Source organism: Perca flavescens, chromosome 22 (assembly GCF_004354835.1).
Source record: "Perca flavescens isolate YP-PL-M2 chromosome 22, PFLA_1.0, whole genome shotgun sequence".
NCBI lineage: Eukaryota > Metazoa > Chordata > Actinopteri > Perciformes > Percidae > Perca > Perca flavescens.
Window position 1 is genome coordinate 11,753,192 of NC_041352.1, and position 13,426 is coordinate 11,766,617.

At 37.4% G+C, this 13,426-nt stretch overlaps 2 protein-coding genes across 3 annotated transcripts in view; one reads left to right on the forward strand and one right to left on the reverse strand.

Moving 5' to 3' along the window:
* The first annotated feature begins 1,019 nt into the window (after positions 1 to 1,019).
* Positions 1,020 to 3,221, forward strand: sec61g (SEC61 translocon subunit gamma). Its single transcript, XM_028569588.1, has 4 exons — positions 1,020 to 1,130; positions 1,521 to 1,624; positions 1,823 to 1,925; positions 3,052 to 3,221. Exons 2-4 carry the CDS (start codon positions 1,531 to 1,533, stop codon positions 3,059 to 3,061), a joined length of 207 nt encoding a protein of 68 aa, XP_028425389.1. The 5' UTR covers positions 1,020 to 1,130; positions 1,521 to 1,530; the 3' UTR covers positions 3,062 to 3,221.
* Positions 2,731 to 13,426, reverse strand: part of tpk1 (thiamin pyrophosphokinase 1) — an 84,165-nt gene continuing 73,469 nt past the window's right edge. For both annotated transcript variants that reach the window (XM_028569587.1, XM_028569586.1), the window contains exon 9: positions 2,731 to 4,031. In XM_028569587.1, coding sequence (XP_028425388.1) covers positions 3,886 to 4,031 — 146 coding nt within the window. In that variant the 3' untranslated portion in view covers positions 2,731 to 3,885. The remainder of the gene's footprint in view (positions 4,032 to 13,426) is intronic.

The window sequence follows — 13,426 nt, forward strand, 5'->3', positions numbered from 1 at the left end:
AGTCACCTGAAATGGTTTTCACGTCACAGGTGTGCCTTGTCAGGGTTAATTAGTGGAATTTTTTCCCTTATTAATAAAAAAGCAAAGGGAGGCTACTTTGAAGAATCTAAAATATAAGACATGTTTTCAGTTATTTCACACTTTTTTGTTAAGTACATTCCATTTGTGTTCATTCATAGTTTTGATGCCTTCAGTGAGAATCTACAATGTAAATAGTCATGAAAATAAAAAGGAAACGCATTGAATGAGAAGGTGTGTCCAAACTTTTGGCCTGTACTGTACATTCACATGTTTTCATGTGTAAGAACAAAAAGAGCGAACATGGTATCATGTAATGAAATTATTATGTGTATTAAATTATAAAGAATACACAGACAACTGCACAGTAAATGTAATGGTGTGGGTAGCTGTTTACGTTCAATAGAAGAATTGTTTTTATATTTTAGAAGTAGTAGTCTTGTATATTCATAGTGTATTCTAGTCTATTTGTATATTGTGTATTCTAGATATATATATATATATATATATATATATATATATATATATATATATATATATATTATATTTGCAGAGTATGCTAAGGTTTTTCTTGTATTCTGTATTGAGCTATTTTGAATTATATTATTTGTTGTGTCTATTTTTTATGACTGGTCTGGTTTATTTTTCTGAAGAACTTTGTAATTTGGATTTTGAAAAGTGCTCTATAAATAAAGATGATTATTATTATTTAATTTAATTATTTCATTTTAATACATTATTTTCTATTGATAGATATTTTCCCTGCTGTCTATCTATACGATATGTGGGCAAAGAAAAAAGGAGGTAAACATGAATATTCAAGTATTTCAGTCTGTAATCAGTCTTAAAAAATAAGTCAGGCTCGAGTGCTTTTCTATTTCAGTCTCACTAAGAAGAGTTGGAACAATATATATATTTTAAAGCGAGTATGACCCTCCTCGCCTGTAGGTGGCAGTGTGGACAATTCAAGCTCAGATAAAAAAAAGAGAATGAAGATTATACGCATGCGCGTGCAAAGTCTACGTCAGCTCTCTCTACTAACAAGCTGCCCAAAAGCTACGTGGCCCTCACTCTACTGACTGTCTTCTCGTCCAACACGACCTCACAAACAGGTAAGCTAATTACTATTCTATTACAATTTATGTTATGTTTTACATGAAGATAACCCACCAACTTGTATGAGATTTGTTTACTTGTATTTGTTTATTTATTGGATTTCCAGCTAACCTAACATTACGTCGACGTGATAGCTTTTCTTATGATAACGTTAGCTAGCTAGCTTAGATACGTTAACTAACTTAATAAAATCCTTTTCAATGATAAGGACACATATCTTTCAACATACTTGTTAATATTTGTTGGAAAAAAAGAGAACATCTACAGTATGTTAACAATATAACATATGTTGGAGTCATGTAGCTAAGGCTCGGGCTTCTGAAGTCAACGTCAGCACTCAAATCAGTCAAACTTTAACGCTGATTTTGCTCATATCCTGACTGTAGCTTGAACACCATGGATCAGGTAATGCAGTTTGTTGAGCCCAGCCGGCAGTTCGTCAAAGACTCCATACGGCTCGTAAAGAGATGCACAAAGCCCGACAGAAAAGGTACTTTAACGTTCATACTTGTTTCATTTGGCCCAGCCTGTTGTTGTCTCTGGCACAGCGTCCAACCTTCATTTCAATCCAGCTACCCAATTTCAAGTCTAGGCTACCAGATTGGGGACTCGAAGAGCAGTATGTTTTTTTTATGTAAGGTCATTTGATTTTTGATGAATTGTAACACTTATTATTGCTCTCCTTCAGAATTCCAGAAGATTGCCATGGCCACAGCGATTGGGTTTGCCATCATGGGCTTCATTGGTTTCTTTGTCAAACTCATTCACATCCCCATCAACAACATCATTGTGTAAGTAGCAGCAACACATAACTTACTTACATTTAAATTGCATTGTATCAAATTGGTTATGTTGATTATTTTAGTAATGTTATATGTTTAAAGTTATTGGTTAAGACAATGCTTCAGGTATTTTTAATGCCATTATCTAAGAGGAACTGTGAAGAGGTGCCCCAATAGAAAGGGACTTGTCTTGATTAGAGATTGAAACATTTTATCTTAGTGTCTCAGTGATATCAGTGATTACTTCTCAGTTTCAGACACTACCTACTCCCTTTTCATGATCAACTGCTTTGTCTAACACATTTCTTATTGACCAGTTACTAGCATACATTATCAGAAAGCACAGTAATTTAATGAAGACCAATTTTCTATGAATAACAAGTAGTTAAAGGGATACGCCACTGTTTGTTGAAAAAGGGCTTATCACGCTCTCCCCTAGCTGTAGATAGGTGGGCCAACGCATTGTTTTAGTCCGGTGCAACACCGGCGGCGCCGCCGCTAGTTAGCTTAGCGTAGTGAATGGAATCCTATGTTGCCGGTTAGCATGTTGAGTAAAAGTGAGCCGACAAAAAAACAACCTAATTACTTTCACTGAGACAACAAATGCGCTGGCCCACCTATCTACAGCCAGGGTAGACCGTGATAAGCCCTGTTTCAACAAACAGTGGCGTATTCCTTTAATTAACATGAGCATTAGGTCTGTGTGTTGTTGTTTTTTAAAATCTCCTCATTGCAACAATGCAGTTATTTATCATTAGTTATGCCTTCTAAAGTTAATTTTTAACAATACACAAAAGATAAGGGGGGACAAAAGTCAAACTGGTAGCATCAATGCTTTTATTTGTGTGCACAGAAGGATTAAACATTCAAATAGATTTAGGCTGTTCTCTTAATAGTCAGAATACACAGTATCCTAAAGTTCAGAAATTGGATTGTCTGTTTTTGAAAAAAAAGAATTGTGGTACAATGTTAAATGGAAGTGCTACTGATACACACAATCATTGTATTGTGGCTTTCTTAAAAGCAGCAAGTAATTGGTTTGCTTTGCCATAAAACTGAATACGTTAAATAAAATATCCATGTTACAGTTTTCTTTCTCCAATTACTAACACTGCTTTTTTGTATTTCTATCTAGTGGTGGTTAAATCCTGGTCAAGGAAAAACACAAACTTCAATACCCGGGGACAGGAGATGGTGGTGTAAAGCGTTATTGAGCTGGTGTGATTGGGGACTGAAGGGATGTCATTTTTACATTCTGTGCAACATTTATAGTCAATATGTAAATAAAACCGATGAAAACCCACAGACTGATCCCATCTATTCCGATAGCCCTGCTATCACTACAGCATGCATACAACAGTTTGGTTTTACGTTATCTGACTTAGAAATAGTCCTCAAAAGGCACAAATAATTTGAAGCTGGTTGTACAGTATTTTTCATAGTATTGTTATGGTAGCGACAAGTGGACAGAGCAACCGGAGCACTGATGTCAAAGGCACATAGTGAATGCTGTGATACAAAGCAGACACCTGCACACATTTAAAGGAAGGTGTACTTTTAGGGATAGTGAAGCAAGTCCTTAAAAGTTCCCGGATATCAATCTTTCTTTTTCTTTTGAAAGGAACCAGATGGTGGTGTGTGATAAGGCTTAGATTTTGGTTGTGTATATGGTGCATATACATAAATTTATATACAGTATGAGTGTCCTGATATAATGATCAAGACATGGTCAGCTCTGTTGGAATAAAAGAAAATTCCAAACCGACCAAATTAACTGTTTACTATTTTTTTTTTTTTTTTTTTTTTTAAATAGTATCTGCTCTTTTCATACACTTCAGTGAGGTGCCACAAGTTAGTGCTTTTTACTTCATTCTGCACAAAACACAAGATGAGTTACTTTGCCATAACTCAGCGGTAGCAAAGTAGGTTCTGACTAGTCAAATACTGCCTGAGAAGGATTTCTTCTGTGTCATTCCCCATCCTTACGTATGCCCATGCTCCAGAGCAAAGGCTGGTCTGTTGTCACGGTTACAGGCTTCCTGGGCTTTCCAGGGGCAACGGTTTCATAGGTGTTGGAGGTGCTTACCAGCTTCCCAAACTGCAGGACCTGGTTATCTGGACAGAGGAGACAGGCCGTGATTAAATGCAGCTGTAACGAGGGCCTACTGAGTGATACCACACTTAATGGCTACTTTAGTCTAGTGAAATGATTCAATGGGTAAAAGTAGATAATTGGTTTTCAGTGTGACTAGTTATAATCATGCACAATGCCTTCTGTACTTTCTGTTATTTGATTATTAATAATGCAGCTGTATGCCAACGCCTTGCTAGAGAGGATGTGGTCTTGAGCAGTTTGTGTCCCTGTATAACCGAGGCGAGGTGGACCACATGACTTTGCTTTATGTCTGAGTAAAGAAAGTTGGACCTAGCGAAGCGGTCCGAGGCCAAACGGTTCACATTCACAAAGGCTATTATGCTAAGGCAACTGAGCATACACTTTATGGTTAATGATGTGCTGAAAAAAACCTCCGAAAGAGAATCTTTTAGCCGCCACGAACAGGAAAAGTGACTTCTGAGGTGTATGTATGAGGTGTATTTTGTTTTTGGCATCCTGAGTGAAGCAGAATAACTTCAATAAGACAGCCTTTATAAGAGGAATGTTTTGATACATTTTCAACCAGAATTGACATATCTATTATGATATATATGACTATATTTTCACTTTCAAGACCAAATGCTTTAAAGGTTAAACCATACATTCTGTAAGTCTTTGGTGAGATACATGCTTTAATTTCATAATTTCATTTCCTCTTAGCTTTCTATTGGTCCCGAGACTAAAGGATATAATCAGTTCTATCTCAAATTAATGAATTCAAAATGAAAAAAAAAATTTGATTTATAATATATTTTTATATTTTTTATAAAGCTGAATATAACAGTGTGAATGTTCCAAAAGTTGAACTGAACCACTCAGATCTGAAAGGACAGCTAGCAAACACTGACACCAAGTGGTCGAATCAGGAAGCTCAGCAGTATCTGTAGCAAAGGGACATCAAATTCTACCAGTGTGAGGCAATCAGTGTTCAAGAGTTACCTGAATAATATTCATGTAATAAAAGGTAATTATTTTTTAATCTGACCATGCTTTGTAACATATAAAATTGTAATGATAAACCTCTAAACGACTTGTCAGACAAATTAATAGCTATAACTCACGTGGAAATATAGACTGTTTTTGTTAGGAATTTAGTCATGCAAAATAATGAACTTTTAAAGAAAAATACCAAAACCATTGACAGTGCTTCAACAGGCCCAAACGGCAGAAATAGAAGTGTCACTTTTCTCATTAACAGTTATATTTATTCATGCAACATTTGATCTGAAAAAGCTGAGCTGACAAACACCCTGAGAGTGGAGCTGCTGGATTAGCCTAATGTGAAAAGGGCAAACTCAACTCAGGAGATTTCCACCTGGGGCTCTCTATTATTCATTAACTAGTATTTGTCACTATGTCCTTACTATCTGCAGCAAATCAAATAGTAAAACCTTCCTCCCCTGCAGATCAGAAAAGTCAGCTTTTGTGTTGATGTAATACGTCACAGAGAAGACAAAAAAAGCTTTCACCTGTTTAAGACTCAGCACTATCGTATAAACCAAGCCACAATGTAGCTTTTTTATTTTATTTTATTTTTTTAACATTTTTATTCTATAAAGCACTCTATCGCTCAGCTCTTTCAACTCTGGCTGCTATTTATCTAATTATCTGGTTTGCCTGCTAGGTGTCAGTGGGCCATGAGCAGTACCTGAAAGCGAGATTGGATTAGCACTCTGAGAGGCACACATCTCAGCTGTGGGCCAGATGAAGTTTGATTTCTACCTGTCAATCATCTCCGCTCCATTAATATCTATTTTATTTACATTTGAGGGGCTAGCATTGACATCTGCTCTTCTGAATATATGATGAAGGCACCAATTTGTAACTTTTCTTTACACATTCAAAGTACATTTTTTTAATCTGACTGCTGTTTCTGTGCAGTTAAGATCAACCAGGTAACATATTACATAGTAAAGTCACATCATACAGATGGATATAATAACAATAGAAATAATAATACAGATTTCACCTAATTAAACTACAGGTCATAATATAAAAGACTAAAGAGTTGTTTTACAATACATAAAAGGGTACTAAACTAGCATTCTCTATGTCAAAAACATGTATAAATTAATCCGTATTATATTATGAAAATTATATGAAGATTGCTTGTTATAGATTTTATAATATGAGTATATAATTTGTACAGTATACACACAGTAGAGTTAGTTCTCATAAACTTGGACTTAGATCTAAAAGGCATTACTTTAGCAAAAGTCTAAATCCTTAAACTTCAAGTCCAGGAGTATTTAATGGGACCATTCTCCTCAAGGTCTCAGGACATTGGGTGCCAAGGCAACGGTGATGCGTTATTAGTAGAACTTTAGATTAGTCAACGTTTTTTTGTGGGCTTTGTATATCTTGATGAAATAAAATGAATTTCTGGGTCTTGCAAATATAGCTTTTCTATATACAGTATGTATTAAGGTTATTTCAAACAAGTAAAAGTTATATTCTCTTGTGTAGAATAAGGAGACGATGCAACTATTGCACACTATTAACCCAAAACCAACACCTGATAATTGCATTGTTTCAACCTCCTTTAGAAGAGACAAAAAAAATAAAGAAGGTTATGAATATGCAAAAAATTGTTTGGGTGGAATCACTACATGCAAAGGTGAAAGTGAACACAAAGGAACAAAGACAGGGGAGAAAGAAGCAAATCATTTGTCCACAGGCGCCTGCACTCACATCAAACGGGGACCAAAAAAACTACTCCGCTTCAAAGACTGCCACACAAGCATGATATTAGAACAGCTTGACTCAGAACGAGGAGGAAAATAAGATGTGTGTCAAGTTTGAGTACTTAATAATTGAGTGAACACAGAGCCACAGTCACTATGTGTGTATGAGAATAATGTCTATGTTAAAGTAATGTATAAGGCAAATGTGTTTCCTCTAGTTTCATACCAGCAGAAGTGTTGCCAAAGAGCTGGAAAAATACGGAGAAGTCGAGGCAGATGTAGTAGTATGTTGCGTTATGTGTGAGGGAGCGTGTATACTTTTACAGCTCTCTTTGGGAGGATCAAAAAGTCCCGATAAGTAATTGTGAAGATAAACAGGGATTTCTTGTAGATTCTGATAACAATTGTGAATTTTAAAACCTATTTTCTCAATCAGTTTCTTATTATGAGCAATATGGTCCAACACTAACAGGCCATTTTCCAAAGTTGAAACCGTTTTACATTACAACCTTCATTTGTGTTTAAAAGGTGAGGTCAGGTACCAATCAGAATTTAGCAATACAATAATCAAGATGTGATAACAGTTGGAGGGTAGCTTGAGTATGTTGCCACGCCACTACCAATCAAATCTCATTAAACCATCCTAACACACTCCTGATGAGGCAGATGACTGTTACACTTGTAATAAATAATAACTAAGTATGTATTTTCCAAACTTCAACTTTGATTTTTGCTATTTAGCCATGAACATTTAATGTTATATAGACTATTAGGGGCTTTAATGTCTTTCTGTAAGGTTTGGAATTGGCTTACACTTCAGTTGGTCAATGTCCCAATAATTTAGTAAGGATAATATAAAAATATAAATGAAAACTTTTATTTATATATATATATATATATATATATATATATATATATATATATATATATATATATATATATATATATATATATATTGTTTCATAACTATGGTTATAACATTATCATGTGATTTCTACCTCAGCACACTGTGACTGTATTACAATCAGAGAGGTGAACACATGTCAGAAATGAGGATGTTTTTTAGGGGTAAAAGTGATGGCTGGTGTAAACACCAAAATTACCACCAGAGGCAGCAGAGCACTATAAAAAGGAAGCATTAGGAGTCATACTCAACAGGATGGCAGAGTGGCACCTACATTTACAAACAGACATTTTCTATTCTGGCTGTCTCTCATCCATTTACAAATACACACACACTTAGAGGCACCACCACCACCACCACCACACACACACACACACACACACACACACACACACACACACACACACACACACACACACACACACACACACACACACACACACACACACACACACACACACACACACACACACAAACTATTTACAGCACAAAAGGCTTTCAGATGGCTTCATTAGTAATCCCCTCCTTAAAGCTGATACCAATCAATAATGGCCCCTGTTGCAGAGGGGACCGAAATGAGCGTCACACCCTCCAGTGATAACAATGGAGATGTTTGCTGCCTGTAATTGCATTTCCAGCGCCACAGCCGAAAGGGCCCGTCAGCTGTAAGTAGGCCGTATTTACACAACAAATTACCCAGGAGAGAGGGTGGGCGAGACGAGGAGAGTCTCACAGACACTCACACTGCAGTGGACAGGTAGAGAGGGGAATTATGGGTGTTGTGGGCCATTTTTGAAAGGGAGAGAAGACTCTTGCTCTGTTATTTTTGCCTCTCAATGTTGTTTTTTTTGTAAACAGGTCTCGAAAGACATGTTAAAAGGTGCAGTATGAATCTAAGCACCAAAACATTACTGTCAAATTATCTGTGATATATTAGTGAACTGTAATACACAGCCACAGTCAAGGTAACTAGTCTCTATCTAAAGCTTCCATTTATGTTCATTTCTTTAAAAAAATGAAGACCATATTTTCAATTAAACTGAATTTATTTCTTTTGCAAAGATGATGCTGATATGTGACCCAGCTTCAATTTGCTTTACTGTACAGGTTGCACCTGTTAGAAATTACTTTTCTATCCAACTTTCATTCCCCTCATTTCCCTGCCACTATTATTCTGAGCTGGAAGGAAATCACTTACTGTTTTGTGCCATTTAGATATTGACAAGTAAAATCTGCCCATCCTATATTTGTTTATGCTAATTTTACTATTCATTTGTAGTGACAGATGAAATTCTTCACTGACAGGAAAATGTGACACATCACGCCTTTAAAATAGCATTAAGCTAGTCACTGTGATCCCAGGTACTCCAACACAAACAGTTTGTTTTCTTTTCCCATTATATTTGAATGTGTTTAGCGTGAAACACTTGCCCCCTTTGAACGTGACTTGTCATCGAGAGGCAAATGGAACTCATTCAGTCAGATCTTCCACTCCTTTAGACCAGTGTGCTATCAAATTTCATAACGCTTCACAGTTCAAGTGAAAATCATTTTCTATAAATCATGTTTGTCCAATACTGAGCTGCCCAATTACTAAAATGAGGTGAATATATGACTGTGTTTTGCAGAAATTCTGCCGTTCTATTGCCACCTTCAGAAAGACACAGTGCATAACTGCGATAAATAAGACTGTACAGAATCTATATTTGTTCAAGGTAAGACAAGAGAGCAATAAGAGAAAACATAATAGGAGGTATTTAATAGGGCCAAGTCTGATCTAAGGCCTGTTCACTCAGATCCGCCCAACGATTGTGGGGGAAGATACTGTTTTGTGTGGTTGTTTTTTAAACATTCATCTTTAAAAACCTGAAATAAGTGAATTATAAGCTCACAGTTGTCTGTAGTTTGCAGATGGATGAGGCAAAGACAGTTAATGTACAATTTACAATATTCAGCCAAGTTATATCTAACTTTCACAGAACACAAGAAAAAACGGTGTTTACCGGTTGAACTATTAGATACAAAACTACATAAGAGCCTCTTAGAGTTTTGTTTTTGTAGTTGATTCTAATCCTTGGGGACTCTATATAAAATGTACAAGTACTCCCAATTTTAGTGTGGTAAGGAACTAAAACCCCAATAATAGGAACGATTTTGAATATCACGGATTAAAAAAAGACTGTCCTATTCAAAAAACCATATATATTTAAATCAGCCTGTAATTTCAATACAGTGTCCTTCGTTTTCTCTACCAGACAGTCTCCTTGTATTTAAGGCTATTTATTGGCATGAGCCACTAGCAGTTAGCACCATCTGCTGTGCAATGATAGCCGCTTCCATTAAATGTTTGTGATTGCTGGGAGTGTGATATTAGTCAGTCGAGAGACAAAGTGCAAATAGACAGGAGAGCAAATTATATATTTTGATATTCAAGGGTGATTGTAGGGATGTCATTGTTCATGTGTTTTTGTGGGGTAGCTGTGGCTCGAAGTGTCCTTGGGCAAGACACTGAACCCTGGGTTGCCCCTGATGCTGCACATTGGAGTGTAAATGTGTGTGAGTGTTTATCTGATGAGCAAGTGCCACCTTGTACGGCAGCCTCAGCCACAGTGTATGAATGTGTGTGAATGGTGAATGGTTCCTGTACTATGTAAAAGCATTTTGAGTCGTTAAGACTAGAAAAGCGCTATATAAAAACCGTCCATTTACTTTTTTCTTGATGCAAGTGGTTGAGTAGTTTAGTTGATAGGGTTATTGTGTTTGTGGAAATGAATATGAGTTTACTGTTTATTTGTCTATACGTTAGATGATAGCTAATGCATGTTTGGTCCAAACATCTGTGAATGTGTGCACTCCTCTGCCTCCTTGCTAGTGTGCAGCTCCACTGGGGGTACTAGCAGCAGTTCACATCAGCCTGCTCTTCATTCCCCCTCTGCCCCCGTGTGTGATGTGCACAGTGCCAGAAATCTACAGATCCATAAATAAAACCATAAAACAGCAGTTTTCCCTCCCGCTGCCACACTGCACCGCTACAGAATGCATACACTTTTCATTTCCCCTCTCTAGGACCTTGGTGAGGGGGGAGCGAAGGAAAGAGGGAGGAAATGAGAGGGAAAAGAGAGCACGGAGACGGCAGAGAGTGGCGGTGTCATTATATAGAAAGATGTAGCAGAGGAAGAGAGTGAGAGAGAACGTGTAGAATGGGATATGAAAGAAAAAGCAAGACCGAGAGATAAAGGACGAATAGATTAATTTCTTTGAAATGAGACAAAACACCAGGCGAGAGCAAGGACAGAAAAACATTGTCGGGGAAAGGAAAGAGAAAGGAGATATGAAAAGAATAGGAGAAGGTCAGGGCGCGTTTGCATCTCGAGAAACCGAAGAAAAAGGAGAGATCTTTCAGTAGAGATGTCTGCCTCTGGCAGGGACACTGGGTAAGACCTCACTGAACCAAGTTTTGTCAGACACATCCGTTTGACTACAAGATAAAGTACATTGCTTTACCTTTGAAAACAATCCTTTCCAGTATTTAGAATGCTTCCTGAATACTGAAATCTCAGGCTGCACACACTGCTAAAGGCTTGGGCTGCAGCAAACAACTTTAAAAAGGTCCTCTCAACATATTCTTAGATTTACTGTTTCTAAATTCATATAAGAATATTTTTTTGCTCGCTGTTTCACAACTACTATGAATGGGATCCAAATGCCTCACCTATTTTTCCTATAAGGCTGTTCTTGCAGAGTTTGAACCAGACATCACAGCACAAATGCTAAAAAGTTCAACACAAGAAATATATAATATATAATAAGGAGTATGTATAAGTAAAGTCTTCGCCAACCTTTTAAAGCAAAGAGGCTAGTAGGAAGGCTGTCTAGAACTAATTTCAGTTACAGAAAAGTGCCAAAGAAGTGCTAAAAGTTTCTCTAAGATGGTACCAAATGTACACAATTTGCTCCAACAGTGAGTATAGGCTAATACTGCATGTGCAAATTGTCAAATTACTGTATACCTGCATCCTCTCAGCGATTCTTCATGTTCAGAGTGCAACAAAAAATATGGAACATGCTGTGTTGTCTAAATTAAAACATCTCATTTGCATGCCAATGTGTTTGTGAAGGCTTACACTCATAAACAGCATTCTCTCATTAACGGTGAGGGGAAGCTTTCTAATCTTGCCCAAAGTTTACTTTTAATTAAGATTTCTCAATTGCTTCTGCTCTCTATGAGACTTTGCCGCAGAACTCCATCTGTGTTCACGTGTTTGTTTTTTATCGAACTCAGCACCTGTTTGTGTTGGATTCACGTGTCTATGCGTCTCATGTTGCACTAGTATAAGTGTGTTCACAGGCGCTGGTGTCTGGAAATACCTTGGGAGAATGAGTTAAGAAACCCCATCTGGTAGGTCATTTGAAGGTCTTTTACCATTGCCATGACATTTTAAACACTGTGTTTGGAATAGCATGCACATGAGAGTAGTTTTATCTGCAGATTAGGTGTAGCATTTGAAATTGCTGGAGACACAACGAATGGGAGGGAAAGAAAATGCATTTATATGAATTTATAGATGGAAATGTGTGTGTGTTTGTCTCAGACGCAAACATACATGCATGTGTGTGTGTGTGTGTGTGTGTGTGTGTGTGTGTGTGTGTGTGTGTGTGTGTGTGTTTCTGTAGGCATGTGTCAGATTGTATTAGGAATGGTGTATGTAGTTTTATATCTGATATAGTACATTTAGTCTTAAAATGATCAGCTGTGATATGGTCAAGCTCTGCTTTTTCATAAGTCAAGAATTTACTTTTGATCTCAACTTTCAAGCAAAAGGGACAAGAAGTCCAGTGCTCAGGTAAAAAATGGGAGTTTTATTTACCATTCTATGACAACTGAACAAACTCCATCTGCTGATGAAGATCATGTCATATGGTCAAAAGCTCAAGAGCAGCTACTAAATGGTCCAAAGCTAGATCCACTGTGCATTTTACCGGGCAAGAACACACAAGACTTTTTTTTTTCCAGCAAGCGCCATTCAATGTATTTACGTTTGGTAATTGCTTCTCTATATATATTGCAGTAGATTCCATTGTTACATTATGCATTCTACTCACTCTATATACACGTAGATGCAACCCCAAGCTTATGTTCACGCCAGCATGTGAGTGGAGTGAATCGGTGAGAATTTCTGCTCCTCTCTCACAGAGCTGTTCGTTCCCTCCGCTACCCTGCTCATAACCGCTCCAGGCTGCTCTGCTCAATACTGCTTCGCACTCAACTCAGATTTTACCTCGCTCCACTCAAGTCGCTTACCTCTCGCTCCAGCAAAAAAGAAAAAAAAGGTGTGTTGTAATTATTAGATGAACGCCGCCCAAATTCCCTTCATGCAAGGAGCTCCGCCAGCAAAAAGCCCAGTAACACAGGACTCGGCCATGCTTCAAACTCAGGGTGTGAGCGGTACCAGGGCAAAATTGGAGTGTAAAGGTGCGGGGATAAGGCAACGCTAAAAATCCACTCTGTGCTCTATACAAAATCCTCCAACTCGCGCTCCTTACTCGCTCGCTTGCCTTTCGCTCACATGCTCTTATTCACGCTTCAACTCTATTTTCCTCCGTTTTGTGTGTGACAATTAAAAAAATGTATTGATTGATCTACAATGATTATGTATTGGGTTCTGAGTGTTTGCTAAAAACGCAGTTGACCTACACTCAATACTGTACCTGAAGGCTTCCTGTGTAGACACAAACGGAGGACTATTGCTACTGCTGCTCTGTTGAA